Raw genomic sequence first — 16,002 nt, 5'->3', positions numbered from 1 at the left:
TTTGCTCTAACTGTTGGGACTCATTCCTGATCGCCCAAAATAATTTCAGCAAATATACCGCTTGCCTCAAGCTTCTGCCTCCACACTGAGTATTCAGGGATCTGCTTATCAATTCTCTAGAATTCTCTCCCCGGGTGGAATCTTACTTCTGTCAAGGTTTGTATATGGCTTTTCTGGGTAATTGGTGCATTACACCTAATTTCTTTTCCCTCCAGGGGAGGATGAAAAGGAAAAAAAAATCCTTTTTCATTTTACCAAAGAAAGCAGGCTTAAGCTTTTTTTAGTAAAATCCATGGATACTCCAGACAATTCCCTTATCATCTACCAATTCCCTCAATATCAAGGAAGCACGGATGGGCACTGGGACTGCAAACGACGGGACTCCACGCGTCCACTCCGGACATTCATTACCAAGGTTACAAGACCACAGACGCCTGTCCAAAGGCAATCACAGCAATGACACGTCCTTACCCGGCAGTCTCTCTGAAGTGTCTTCATGAGCGCGTTGTACGTTTCTGTGTCAAAATATAACCCTTCGTGCATGTCTTGCAGGAAATCTAAGTCCTTAAACGTGGGGTTGGACTTCTCTCTCTCCTTTCGGGAGGCTCTTCGCTTGTAAGTGGAGCCTTTCAGGTCATATGTGAAGTGCATTCGCATGGAGCGCGGTAAGACGTTGTTCATTACCACAATCCTGATATTAATGCCCCCTGACTGCATGCAATACAGTCCATAAAATTTTGGCAAAAGAGTCCTTGGATTCTGGTTTAAATTCTAAAAGGAGAAAAAGGAAAAAAAAATGTGTCAATTCTCCTATTTTCACAAAAGAAGATTTTGTTAAATACATGTTTTCATCTATGAAATATGAGAATTAAAATTGGGAGTGCGATTCTCTTTATTTATGGCCATTACTAAAATAAAGCTCTTTCTGATTTGATTCTTAAAGTTGGCTCAATGGGACAGTACCTTTATCATTCTCAACCTACAGCATTAAAAGTGGCTGAACTGAATGGACACAGAGTCCCAAATGAGATTCAACCAAAAACAGGCAAAGAATTTATTAGTGCCATGTGTGACTAAGATCTAAGGGAGCTAAAAAGGAAATTAACAGCTGGGGTCTAAGCAATGAGCATTTAAAATTTTAATAGCTCCTGAAAAAATTATCTTCCAAAATGGGTAGACTGATTTACAATCACACTTTGTAAGATTATGTATTTCTCGTCACTCTTCATCCATGATGAGCAGCAACAAGCTTTAAAATTTCTGTAAGTGTGACTGGTTAAAAAAAAGGAAACTCTTTTTAAAAAATTGGAATACCGCTGATTATTAGAGAAATGTAGTATGTTGTATGTATTTTTAGCCATTTCGAAGACAATTCTGTGTTAATAGTCTTTGCCTGTTTTTCTGTAGGTTTTTGTTATTTTTGGAGTTCTCAATACACTCTGGATATTTGTCATTTTCCTATTCTCTATGGGGTAAATATTCTCCTCCAGTATGTTATTTTTTTTATACAAATAAAAATACATGCCTATTTTTGTTTCACTTTAAAAGTAGGTGAGAAATTAAGAACAGTTTGTTGGAGGGCATTTACATCAGGAGAAGTTTCTCTACTATCCCGATTCTTCTCCCAATTCCCAACTTTTAACTACTCTCCCCACTTTCTCCATTCTAGAAATATTCTATGTGCTTACATTAATTTTGTATCTGGTATTTTTTGTTGTTGTTGTACCGATGTATTGCCTTTTGATGTGGTCACATTTACGTACTTCTTTCTTGTGTTTTCTTTTTGCTTCCTGTTTAGTGAAGCTTTTTATACCCCAAGGCCCTAAATTTCTTCTCTTCCAAACTTTTCGTAGTTTTGGTCATGACATTTGGTTTTTACTCCATATGGAATGATTTTGTGTGTGTGTGAAAGATGTGAAATACGGAATTGTTTGAATTCACTGATCTATTTGTCTAGCACTGTACTAATTCTTTAATATATTAATATCTTAATATTAGTAAAAGTTTATGGGTTTTTGGTATATGTCATAGCAGGTTCACTATTTTAATTATCAAAAATGTTTGTCTACTCTTACAACCCCTCCCTTCCACTGTTTGTTTTTTTAAATGCTCTTAAAATGATACTTGTTTTCACTTTCTTTTTGTTTGTTGTCACTTTCAAATGAACCAGCTCAGGGAAAAATCTTACAGGCATTTTTTTTTTTTTAATTATTAAACACAGACTTAGTTCACTTTATTTTTCTTGTACAAAGTATGTGGTGGCCACAGCGGGAGCCTGGGTCCCCTGCACGGAGACTCTGGTATGTGGGTCGTTATAAGATGGTCAGTGAATTCCTTTTTTTTTTTTTCTTTTAAGATTTTATTTATTCATTTGAGAGAGACAGGCAGAAAGAGCACAAGCCAGGGGGAGAGGCAAAGGGAGAGGCAGACTCCCCACTGAGCCAGGAGCCCAATGTGGGGCTCCATCCCAGGACCTGGAGATCATGACCTGAGCTGAAAGCAGACACCTGACCATCTGAGCCTGCCAGGCGCCCTGGTCAGTGAATTCCTGATATGGAGATTCAGTGAATGCAGTCTGTTTCCAGAGTTGGGGTGAGCTAGCTGTAAGTCTTGGGAATGGTGACGGAAGTGGCCTCGGTGAAGTAGCCCAGGGTGGCAGTGCAGTCCCTGGCTGAGAGGGGGCAGTCGTCTCTACCGACCCCCGCCAGTAGCTTCTCTGGCACAGGGGCCGAGGCAAGGCCAGTGCCCCTGGGGTCAGGGGTGAGGCACCCCAGCACAGAGCCACAGCGGCTGGTCACCTTGCATGGGACAGTGGGGGGCTTGTCGATCTTGTTCCCCAAGTAGCCTCGTCACACTGGTAGATGGAAAGCTTGTCTGGAATCATGGCCCCATGGATGGCAGTGGCGACCTCTTTGGATCACTTAACACCCAGACCACCGTGTCCACAGTCATCTCCGATGGCAACAGATACCTTGAACCTGGTCCACTGGCCAGCACAGATCTGCTTTTTGCACCAGCATAGTCTTCAAAACCTCATCCTTGAGGGATGCCCCCAGGAAAAGTCAATGATCTCAGATTCCTGGATGGGCAGGGAGAAGAAACAGATCTCCTCCAGGGACTTGATCTTCATGTCCTTGACCAGGCGGCTCAGCTTGGTGACAGGCATCCATTCCTTGTCTTTGGCCTACAGAGAAGCCACTATGGTCTCGCATTCCATCACCCCTGGGACCCCCAGGCCCACCCACAACCTCGGTGCCATCTGACCCTTGGTATCTTCTCGGAGAAGCAGCCCTACTGACATTCTTGATTGGAATTAGATTGGATTTATAACATGATTTGGGAGAACTGAAATCTTTACAATACTGAGTTCAGGAATGAAATGTGTCTCATTATGTTGGAAATTTTTTTACGTCCTTCCATAACAATTTGTAGTTTCCTTCATATTGTTCTTAGATATTTGTTTTTTACAGACTCAAGCATTTTAGAGTTCCTATTACAAAAATTCTTTTGGGGTTATTGCTCACACATTATAATACTTACTATAATTTGCTTTCCCTACCAGAATGATAGTCTGCCTTCATTCATTTGTATCTTTCTTCTTTTTTTTTTTTTTTTTAAAGATTTTATTTACTTATTTGACAGAGAGAGACACAGCAAGAGAGGGAACACAAGCAGGGGGAGTGGGAGAGGGAGAAGCAGGCTTCCCGCGGAGCAGGGAGCCCGATGCGGGGCTCGATCCCAGGACCCTGGGATCATGACCTGAGCCGAAGGCAGACGCTTAATGACTGAACCACCCAGGCGCCCCTGTATCTTTATTCTAATAACATTCACTGTAAGTTATTGTCCTCATAAACGGGATCTCATTTTCTCCCTTCTATCCTCCTACCCTAGATGATCTACATAATGGAATACAATGGATTGTGTAGATGCATCTTACATCCTGCAGATCTGCTGGACTCTCATTACCTCCAGAAACTGCTAGTTAATTTTCTTGACGTTTTGCTCATTTTTAATTGTATCGTTTACAAGAGAAGAGTGTTTATACTTTTCTATTCCTTTTCATACTCAGAAAGTTATTATTGCTAGAAATTCTTGCAAATATATATCTTGCAAACAATGATGGAGGGGAATCCTTATCTTTTTCCATTATTTCCAATTAAAGGGCTCTTGTTCTTCTCCATGAGGTACTAAATAAATCTTGGAGACTGATAAATGCATAATATGTGTGTTAACTTATTTGTTTACGTTAAAACTTCCCTGCCAATTTAAAGAATTTTAAGCAGGAGAAGATGTTGACTTTTGAATGCCTTTGTTTCTATTCAACATTTATTTGGATTACCACATGATGTTCACATTTTTTCTTGTTAACTGGATGAATTACACTATTTGTTATACTAGCTTACATGATTGGGGTAAACCACCTGTTCAGCTAAATTTTACCATTTAACTTTAATTAATTGCAAATTAGTAGCTGCATATGGCTAATGACTACCCTATTGGACAATGCAGTTCTAGAAAAAGAGACTAGTCTACCTAAGCTTAAAACTATACACGTTTAAGATTTACTCACTTAGTGGGTTAGTAAAGTGCAATGACCATTTGATCCCAATTTCACATTATTTAAAAAATGTGTGTATGAATGGAATACATCAGGAAGGACATACACCGAATATTAGCAGTATGTATCTCTGGGCAAAAAATGAGTCGGCTGCATTTTTCTTGCTTTGTGGATCTTCTGTTTTCTCTAATATAAAGTAGACAATACGCTCTAAAAAAAATTTCCCAGTTTTGTTCAGGATCAAACCTTGTAAAATCCGTCCATCCTGTCCACTGAGATTTTTACTTCGATTTTGATCCCTATATTTATACGTGTGACTAATCTCCAGCAGATTTGGGCATTAAATACTATTTTTACAGCTGTGTTTCACATATAGCTTAGTGCTCAATGAATGCTAAGCATTCACATTATGACTCTGTACTGGGAGCCAAGAGCCTGGCAAGGCACTGCTTTCTTTATCCTACACCCAGTCGTCTTTCTTGATCACAACAACCATCTAAGACAGGTATTTTGCAGCTTTTAAAGACTGAGGAGACTGCAGCTCAGAGCTTATATTGCTTACTCACGGTCATACCGTTCGCTGCTGGCTGAGCTGGGATTTGAACCCAGAACTGTGGGAGTCAACTATCCTCTACTAACAGTTCTACTTGGTAAAATCGAGTCCACAACAGTCGCAGTACAATCCAAATGCAAAACAAAGCTCACCCAAGAGAAAGAAACATGCCACAGGGTGACGGTAAAAAAGCAGAGGGGAAAAAAAAAACTTGTGGAAAGTAATTAAATCTCAGGTAGGAGTTTTAATTACAGATGGTTACTTACCATGTAATAGCCTGGCAGCAGCTTCTGAAGGAATTCAGCTTCCTTATGCTGAACGGTTTTGATGATAAATTCATCATCACTGGTCACAAAAAACAAGGATCCACTGGCTCCGGGGTTGGACAGCTCTATTAGAGGTTCACTGCAGATGGAATACTACAAGAGTAAATAAATAAACAGTTAAAAATACACCACTAGGTATTTATCCAAAGGATACATAGTGATTTAAAGGGGCACCTGCACCCCAATGTTTATAGCAGCAATGTCTACAACAGTCAAACTATGGAAAGAGCCTAGATGTCCATCAACAGATGAATGGATAAAGAAGATGTGGCATATATATACAATGGAGTATTACTCAACCATCAAAAAGAAGGAAATCTTACCATTGCAACATGGATGTGGATGGAACTAGAGGGTATTATGCCAAGTCAAGCAGAGAAAGACAATTATCATTATGATTTCACTCATATGTGGAATTTAAGAAACAAAACAGAAGAACATAGGGGAAGGGAAGGAAAAATAAAATAAGCTGAAAACAGAGAGGGAGGCAAACCATAAGAGACTCTTAACTCTAGGAAACAAACTGAGGGTTGCTGGAGGGGGACAGGGTAACTAGGTGATGGGCATTGAGGAAGGCACGTGATGGAATGAGCACTGGCTATTATACAAGACTGCTGAATCACTAAATTATACCTCTGAAACTAATAATACACTGTATGTTAATTCAATTGAATTTTAAATAAAAAAATTTTTTTTAAATTAAAAAAATACATTCATTGTACACAAAGTTTCCAAGGAGGAAAATTACAGATTACACATCTAGACCATTCTGAAACAGGAAGTTCTCTGCCATGAGCTTTCAAAGGAGGTTCCATGTATATATGAAGAGGGCCCTTTGAGATTTCTAAAAATTTAATTGATCCATTTATCCTAATAATTCTATGAGAAACAGAAATGCTTTCCACACCCCCCCCACACACAGCATGACATGACAGAATCATCAATCATCACATCTGTCCAATAAAATAATGCAAACAGTGCTGTGGTCTATGGAGCTCTGTTTCCAGAAAGTGTCCATAACAACTGAAGATATGACTCACACTGTGTATTTGTCACGTGAACACCAACACCTATTCTCTTCTCACTACTTTCCCAAAAGATGTCATCCATGCATGGTTTCCATAAGGAGATGACTATTAACAGCTGGAGTAGCTCCAGCCCAGATCCCTGTCAAAGGATCCAGACCTGTACGCCGAACTTTTTAAGAGATACTTCTATCTGGTTATATTACAAGCACTTCATGTGTACCAAGTTCAAAATCAAATTCCTCTCTGGGCTATGGTTAGCCCATATGACGCTTTTGTAGTACCTAGAAAGAGATGTCTCTTTCTTCCGACAGATGTAGCTCTGGGTCAGATACAAGGCTGATGAGGAGAAGGGCTGAATTCCTGTCTCTACTCTTGCAGCTTAGCTAGGTATTCTTGGGCAGTGCACACCCTGCACAACCATACATGGTGACTCTAGATCACCTGCCCCCTCCCCCAATTTCTATCTTCTCCCTCTTACTCATTTTGTTCCCAAACCAGAAACTCGGGCATCATCCTTGATGCCTTCCATTTCCTCACCTTTCATATCCAGACTATTGATTGTATCTGCCCCCTTCATGCCCTCTCTTTTGCTTATACCCTAAGTTCAGTGGTTTCACGTTATACCTTCATTACTATGGGAGACTCCACCTTGCCTCGACTATCCACTCTTGACTTCTCTCATGCATTTTCCACCAGGAAATCGGAGATCTTTCTAAAATGCTAATCTGATCACATCCTCCCAGGCCTTCACAATTTTCAGTGTTTTCTGCTGTCTGGTTAGAAGGTAACACCCAGATTTCCTACTAGCGCTGTCAAGGCCATGAGTGGCCCAGCCCTGCTCTCCAGCCTTCTCCTTTATCACTTCCCTCCTTAAAATCTAGCTCTAGTCACTGACAGCTACTTCCCCTTTTCTCAAATGTGCCACAGACTCTCAACGACTGGGATTCTGCCTCTTCCTCTACCCAAACCCACCTCTCTTCTGCCCTCACCAGGCTGGCTACTCCTCATTCGTGTGCTCATTTAACATTGAGAAAACGTCTACTGAGCATCTGTAATGGCCCAGGTGCACATGAAGCTTGGACCCTAGCAGGAGAAAACAGGCAGGAGACAAGTACAGAAACTGTACATCGGAACATGAGAAGTGCTATGGAGAAGATGGGGCACAGAAAGCGGATGGAGGGCCAGCAGGGACTGACAGCTGATTTGCCATGAATTTTAAATAGTGCTGGACACTGGAAGCCTCTCTGGGAAGGGGGTATTTGAGCAGAGGCCTGTGGCTGTCTGGGGGAAGGGTGCGTCAGGGGGAGGGGAGGGCAAATGCAAAGGGCTTCAGACCTGGGGAGTTCAAGGCACAGCCAGGAGGCCGGTGGCTGGGGCAGAGAGAGTCAGGAGAGCTGAAAGAATGAAGCCAGAAGAGCAGGTGAGCCAGACCACATGGGGCAGCAGACGGTTGACTTTTTCTCTGGGGGAGCTGAAAGCCAGAGGAAGGTCTGGAGCAGAGGACCACTCCGGTCTACTGTGCCGAGAAGCCACGGTTAGGGGACAAAAGGAAGAGGCACGGGGCACAGCGAGGAAAGTGTTATGTGACTTTGGCTTTCAGCGTTTGCTGGACGGAACTTAATCTGGAAAATTCTTCCCGGTCCCGTGAGTCTAGATCATCTGCTTCCTGGCACGGGATGTTCTCATCACGGAAGTTACCACAAAATACCGCAAATGCCTGTTTCTTATTCCGAGCCCCCAGCAGACCGTAGAACTCTATGACGGTATCAACCACTCGGCTCATAGGCGGTGATACGGTGCAGGATCTGTGCCTTGCACGCGGCAGGCACTAAATAAATTTCTGTCGAACAAATGGCTGAACGCCACCAACAAGTGAAGGGCTATAAATCTCACCAGAAATGCAAAACAAAACAAAACAAAACAAAACAAAACAAAAACTAACCACACAAAACAAAAAACCCTCAGCAGGGAAGTCAAATTTGGGGTTATGGTGCTCGGTGTTTACCAACTAACAATCCCCACTACTGACCAGAGAAACACTGAGAGCAGAGGAAAAGGTCAGGACCCAGTGTGTGAGATCAGACCAGCCCCAGAGGATTTAGTGAATTGTGTCCTGAAGATGGAAACATCCAGAACACGGCCCAACGCTTTTGTAGCTGGGCTTCTGAAGAGTTAAGTCCCCATCACAGAGAAATCTGAAAGGAGGGGAGTAGGAGGTAGGGGGAGGAAGAAGAAGGGAGAAAGAAACTGGGAGAAAAACAATTAAAAGGCAGTTTCTAGACGCCGACTTTAAATTATCTTGCTTTGGCAGCACATGGATAAGGGAAACAAAATTCTCTAAGAAAAGAAAGAAGCGTGTGTCGCCTTGCTGAAAGCCATGGCAACTTCCGTTTTCCACTTCTCCTTCCTCCAGGCTTGCTTCCTGATGCTTTCGTGCTGAGCAGTGTGCCATTATGGGTGACTTAGAGCTTAGGAAGGGAAACAACAACAGCCCGAAGACTGCACAGAATGCCGTAAAAGCCCCGCGGTAGCAGACGGTGCTTTCCTTGCTGTGGGTGCAGGATCCGTGTGGAAAGCTCATCTCAGTGGGATGGGCATGGGACCTGGAATAACCTTTTCTTTTTTTTTTTTTAAAGATTTATTTGAGAGAGAGGGAGAGCATGAGTGGGGGAGGGGTAGAGGGAGAGAGAGAAACTCAAGCAGACTCCGTGCTGAGCGCAGAGCCCGATGTGGGGCTCGATCCCAGGACCCTGACATCATGACCTGAGCCAAAATCAAGAGTCAGACACTTAACCCACTGCACCACCCAGGCGCCCCTGGAACCACCTTTTAAAAATCATGCTTCTATCAGTGGCTGCTTATGTGATCTGGAGTAAGACCCTTGGCATCCCAGGTCGAAGGAACCTTCATCTCTAAAACAAAGCTAATAGTATCTCCATGAAAGCAGCTGGAAGTTTTTAAAGTGGATGCTTTCAAAACCCCTGGCAAAAGGGACCACTTGGTTATTGCTGTTCATAGTTCTTACTGCATGACCGTACATAGGGGAACAGGGCGGACACCTTGCAGGTGCAAAAAAGCTGGCCGTGCCTCAGCATGCACAGAGGGTTTCAGCCCAACGCCAACGACCACAGGGCTACCCAAAGATACACTACGACATTCCGAGTGAGTCACAAAGAACGGTGCCTCTTTCGCGTAATCACGAATTTGAGACACCGGAGAACAAAGGTGTCGACCCTAAGCTCTTACAAAGAGTGAGGGCAGACTCCGCACTCTCTTTAGGAATTCTGATTCTTTGTTTTGTGGGTTTTGAATTCCTGGCACAGAAACTTCTTACGGATAGGAGTCGACGTTGTGGAAGGCCAACGACAACACAGAACGCAGAAATTAGAGGCTGCAAATAGAGAAATTAGGGGGTGATTCAGGAAGAGCTGTCTAGAGAAAACTGGATTCAGACCTGCACATCTGTTTCCAATTAAAGTCTCAAATTCTTCTATAAGCACTGACATTATATGGGAAGTATTTCATGGGTTACTTGTCAAACAGTCCTATATTAGGTAATTCTTAAGTTAATATGCATGGAAAAAGAAATTGTTTTGACACTTCTTAACAACCTGGCGGGGGGTCACACCCCCAGAGCATCAGTGTGCGGCCCATTGGCATGACGATGCCGACCGGGAACCTCACGGTTAGCACCTGTAAGTCTGCGGTTTCTCACCCTAGAACTTGGTTACCATGGTCCATGTGAGCAACCTTCTCTGCAGTGTGGCCGTGGACGAGCAAATAAAGAGGAGAGGTGGGAACATTTTAATTAGCCTTGATCCACAAGGTCCCACGTGGACGCCTGCGTTTTCTGCACTTTCCTGCAGGTCCTTTCTTTTGTGCGAGCTGTTCCAATGCATCCATTCTCTCCCTTCGATCTCCTGCAGGGCCGCCTGATGATCCCCACTGGAAAGGCCACAAAGTACAACCCAGCTGGGTCCAGCCAAGGCAAATTAACAATGTAAACTTGCTCAGCGTGGTGGAGATCATTCTTCCTGCCATTTCTTCCCCCCTGACAGTGTTAAATATTCACCCCACTCTCTATTGGTGTCGGTGAGTCTGGAAGGACATCATGTAAATCACCACTCTGGATTCTGGAACACTCGGGCACCTGGGGGAGAAGGAAATCAAGCCAAAGGCTTGCTGCCCAAGCAGAGATGGGGGAAAGTGCTCTGGGGGCCCTTGGCCTTCCCTTGGGAGGCGTTTATTTTGGAACAAATAAGGAAGGAGGTGCAGTCTTGCTGCCATGCACACACAAGCACTTGGGTGTGCGGTCTCACAATCCACATTATGCATGTTCATAATGCATACCTGTCATCGGGAGGCACGTGGTGAACCTTCATGGTACTGAGAACGTAAACAGAATGATTCAGGCTCTAATCCAGATGCAAGAGCACAAGACTAAGTAGAAATGCATGCGTATCATGGAGATCCAATATTAAACCTATCTGGAGAGTTGCCAGTCACCATATAACATTACCTTCTCCCCCCTTTTAGATCAGATCTTCACAGATTGGGGTTTGACGAGCCTGTTTAGCAGATGCTAGTATGTACTTCGTGCTTTGGACGGTACTTTTTTTTCCTTCACACAGGTTTTTAAGGGAGGTCTTATTTGATTCTCCTGCGCTTTATTTGGGATTAACCCTTCCAAAAAATGCTTTGTTGGAGGTGTTTTGACTCCTTTGGCTAGATGCTTCAGAATGGATACCTCACAGTTTGATGGCTGAGGGAGTGTTAGGGTGAGATCATATTTAACGAGAGGAATGAGACTCCGTGGGCTGGGAGGACAGCTGGTAAATGGAAAAGCACATGGGGGGACAGTTGGGGGATCCCTGTTCTGGTCTGTGCCCACCAACGTGGGTAACCTTGGGCACCTCTCCGCCCCTGGCTTTAGACCGCTCATCCACAATGAAGGGTTGGGCTGAAAAGTCTGAGGGTTTACCTAATTCTGGGAAGCATGTCATATCAGGTAAAAAAAACCCCTTCCTCGTCTACCACACTTCAGATCACTGGCTGGAGTTTTCAGATGGAGTGGTTTGGAGGTGAACTTCTAGTTCTGGGCTGGAGGTGTCCCCAGTGGGTGTCTCAGTGCAGGGTAGGTAGGTGGCCATAACCATTAGGGACTAGGTAGCCATGTTCAGCTAGAGGGCCTTTGTTTTTTGCAGGTCCCAGAGATGGGTCCAGTTACAGGGAGGTGGAAAAATGGAATCAAACAAAAGCACTCTGACCTGCCTGTTCCTGTCTTTTTCTCCCCCTGCCCTCCAAGTTTTCATTATGAAAAATTTCAAACCTACATAAAAGTAAAGAGAATTATGTAATTGACATCCATATGTCTCTCTTCCAGCTTCCACAATGATGAACTCCCAGCCAATCTTGTTTCTACTATAACCCCATCACTCCTCTGCCTGCCTCCCTCAAGATTCGTTCCAAGCAAATCCCAGACATCCCATCATTTCACCCATACTTTAGTGTGTGTCTCAAAAAGCCCAAGACTCCTCTTTTAAAACAGAACCATAATACCATCATCCCACCAAAAACCTAATTCTTCAACATCATCAAATATATAGTCGCTCTTTAAATTTCACCAGTCTCCTATAATTAAAAAAACCCCTGTTTATTTGCATAATCTGGCCCTGTCTTTCTAACTTCATGATCCAAACCTTCCACTCCTGCCATCTTGGTCCATCCCAAGTGCTTCTAAATAGGTAATGCATTTGCGTCTCTGGTCTACCGTCCTAACACCACCTCCCCTCCCCTGAATATGCTTCCCTTCTTTTCCACCTACTCAAATCCCTTCTAATTTTCACATCATAGCTAAACCATTTCACACCTATAAGAAGCCCTCCTCATCCTTGGGGTAACGGAGACACCCCCCCCCCGCCCCCTCCTCTGAAATCCTTGGATATTTACTGTTGCACTGCAGTCTACTTACTGCCTGGTAGAGTTGGGGATTCTCCCATACAAACAAATCATCTTTCCAGTTGTATTCTAAGTTCTCTGAGTATCATGACTTGTAATTTTTGAATCTCCCTATAATTAGTAGCCAAGTATTTTCATTACAACAAGTGTTCAAAGTACCTGATCAATTAATTTACCTTTTGCCAGCTACATGAAGAAAGACTTTTGCTCTGAGAAGCCATCAGTTTAGTCTCCTGTGCTTTGTAAATACTCTATAACCTCATGACAAAGGTAACTTTGCCAGTTCAAAGGCTCGTTAGGAAACTGTGTAAGCCATGTGTGTTGTTGATCAGGAAAAGGCCTTCCCCCAAGAAAGCCATTTTGTGAGCCAGAATGATGCAAGAATGGGCTTCCCAGCCTGCAGCTCAATGACCACAGGAAGGCGAAGGGTGAAGGATAGACAGGCAGACATGTCAGGGAATGACTGGATCCATGCTATGAAGCACACGTATATGGCATCTCCTTGGCTAGCAGAAGCTCAAGGAAATTTCAGAAGGAGAATCCACTGACTTCCAATGCATGGCAGGAGAGGAGAGTCAATCTTGTTTTCCATAAGACAGTATCAAGACCCCACTGAGTTCCCCAAACATGCTTCCTGAATGACAGTGACGCTCAATAATTATAGAAAGGTCAGAAACCAAAGAATCTTCTCTAGTACATATCCACACACACCCACGTCCACTGCCCCGGATGTGTGGCTTTGTGCCCTGGCGTAGCTGGTGAGGGCAGGTTGGTAGTGCTGGGTAGAGACTCCTGACATCTCAGTGAGAGGGGCGTGATAAGGCAGACAGCTACTTGGAGGAACACATTTAAGGACAGCAGGACGCCCAGGGACTTTCCACTCAGTTGGTACTGCTGTGAAGACTTGTTAATGTGCCTCGAGGAGCCGGTATTACCTCATAGGGCAGAAGTCATAGGATTTTCTCAGGGTCCAACTAAAGAAGAGGGTTGTGCCAGAGGGCAGGGGGTGGGGGGATTGGAGAAATAGATGATGGGGATTAAGGAGTGCACCTGTTGTGATGAGCACCGGGTAATGTCTGAAACTGATTCACTATATTGTACATCTGAAACTCATATAACACTGTATGTTAACTGGAGTTAAAAAAAACTTAAAAAAAAAAAGAGGGTCGTGCATGTGCGGAATAGAATCAGCTTTGAATTTTATCAAGTACATCTTACCCGAATTCTAAAATGCAGTTTAAATACTCTTTGTTCCAAGGGATAAATGTTGCTATACTTCCTCTGCAAAGCTTTATTCCAGGATCTGGCTCAAGTCTTATTAAGATTATTCAGAATGGGGTGAACAATAAATATTAGATGGCATCCTTCCTACGGCTTCTTGAAAACCAATTCTGAAGAGCCCCAGGGTGTTAACAGTGATCAAATTATGAAATAAACCATTTTCCTCTTGAAACAAAAAGGAAGTTCCTGGCTCCCTGAACAGGAATAAGGTAACCATCTGAGGTCACATCAGACCACCTCACAAAAAGGCCGTTGTGTTCATACCTGCTGAGTGCCAAAAGACAAGCCTGAGGATAATATATGCCCTTGTACCAAATAAAAACATGTTTAGAAAGAGCCTGCATCAAGAAATGTTGAGAACAAAACTACCTAGCATCTTTGAAATGGTATTCAAGTTGTAGGTCAAGGTGAAAATGGTTTCGGGCCAAGGCAGGTTTGAGACTAATGGTATAAATCAGGCAAATAAAATAAGAAGGCTTTCAAAGAGAATCCAATCAGCAAAATTCACAGGAGTATTTAGAGCTAATTATAATATATCTGTAGCAACCAATCCTACAATTATTTAAATATCAATTACCACAGCAGATTTTGTAGCTATTAGTAAATGCGGCAGAGTCAAATCACATTTCCTGAAGCTAAATTTATCATCATTATGAAACTTGGACCTTTGACTACGCTCCAGAGCTTTATAAAACAAGAGACACAAGCCACTTGTCACTGTTGCTATGAGACAAATGTTTATATCACACGTTTCTGGAGAAGGAAGGAAAATTACAGGTTCTTACCAAGTAATCATCAGGCTTGATACCAAAAAGTTCTCTGAAATATCGGAATGCTAGTGGAGCATAGGTCTTAAATCTGAAGTCTGGGTAATGATGTGCTGGGGTCAGATTGCTCCCTTCGCTGCAGTTAAAAAAAAAAAAAAAAAAAGGTGAGAGAGAGAAAAAGCATTAGCAAAGACAATTTTGACTTCAAATACTAGCTCTACTGGTCCTGGGCCAGTTTCCCTGCTAGAAAAACATACCCCGATTGTGGGTCCCTCTAAACTCATGTCACAAAGGGCAATGGCCATCAGGTAAAACCAGATGCTAACTCAGTGGAGGCCACGCCAAGCAGCCGTTCCCTACCAATCACAGTGTGTCTTTAGCGTGAAAACTCTTCATCATCCCCCTGCGCCTGTGATTTTTCCATCTTCCCCAGTGAAACCACAATCGAATTGCTTTAGGTATAAGATCCAGGCCTTAGTACATGGAACAATTTGAAAAATGCATTTTTTTTTTGTTTGGCCATGAATATTGGATACACATTTTAAACTAGGAGTAAGTGAAATACTTTTAAAAATATGTTACTAACAAAATCACCACACTGGAAAGAGATGAGTCCTGAATCCGAACTCTTTCTTACATCCATATTTATAGGAAAAGAGACCTTAAATATTTTAGGGATTTAAAACCATATTTCCATTCCCAGATACATCATTATTTTTTTCCTTCTTCTGAGTTCATCTCTGAAAATTTTTGTGCAATATTTATGATACATAAAAGGCATGAAGAAATAAACCAGCGAATACTCATGAAGCGAAAATGCTGCTTAAGAAATAAAATATTATCTATATAGCTGAATTGCCTTCTGTACTTTTTGTTGATCATAAAATCCTCTTCTTCCTTAGAGGCATCCACTAGCCTGAATTTTGATGTTTATTATTCATTTTATTCTTTGACTACAACTATAATACATTTCACGGGACATCTGACAAGCCACCTAATCTACCTGTACTAAAAGTTTTCACTGTGAAAAGTAAAAACAATGCAATAGATGAATACAATTTTATAGAGAGGTTCAAGATCGCTTTTCGCCACATTCTAAGTGGACATCAAGGCTCTATGCAAATTTCTCTGGGTCTGATTTTTGTGGATACAAATAACACTGTGTAAATGAAAAGGCTTTCAGCATGCAACAAACACTTGGAATCTACTACAACTGAAGTTTGTTCAGGGCACTCAAATTTTTGTATCAGTAACATCATTGATAATAAGTATTTTTTGAGAGAAAGGATGAATTTTCAAGATAATGCTAAAACACTAAACTTGACTCTTACATGAAGCTTATGGTCAAAAGTCAAGAGGGAAGGTAAAAAATCACTAGTTTCTCTATAATACTCAGCCATAAAAAGAATGAAATCTGCCATTTGCAACAACATGAATAGACCTAGAGAGTATAATGCTAAGTGATGAAGTCAGAGAAAGACAAATACCATATGATGTATTATATGTGGAATTTAAGAAACAAAACAAAGAA

At 42.5% G+C, this 16,002-nt stretch overlaps 1 protein-coding gene across 9 annotated transcripts in view; it reads right to left on the bottom strand.

Annotated features, from left to right (window-relative positions):
- PIP5K1B (phosphatidylinositol-4-phosphate 5-kinase type 1 beta) overlaps positions 1 to 16,002 on the bottom strand; it is a 307,231-nt gene that overhangs the window by 110,791 nt on the left and 180,438 nt on the right. For all 9 annotated transcript variants that reach the window (XM_064579700.1, XM_064579702.1, XM_045882212.3 and 6 more), the window contains exons 5-7: positions 14,490 to 14,607; positions 5,378 to 5,530; positions 472 to 771 (exon numbers count right to left, since the gene is read on the bottom strand). In XM_064579700.1, the coding sequence (XP_064435770.1) occupies positions 472 to 771; positions 5,378 to 5,530; positions 14,490 to 14,607 (571 nt within the window). The remainder of the gene's footprint in view (positions 1 to 471; positions 772 to 5,377; positions 5,531 to 14,489; positions 14,608 to 16,002) is intronic.

This window comes from Mirounga angustirostris, unplaced genomic scaffold, assembly GCF_029215605.1.
Source record: "Mirounga angustirostris isolate CCGP_5_RB_7025 unplaced genomic scaffold, mMirAng1.0.hap1 SCAF_15, whole genome shotgun sequence".
NCBI classification, from domain to species: domain Eukaryota; kingdom Metazoa; phylum Chordata; class Mammalia; order Carnivora; family Phocidae; genus Mirounga; species Mirounga angustirostris.
Note: the sequence above shows the minus strand (reverse complement) of the source record. Positions and strands in the feature narration are given on the sequence as shown.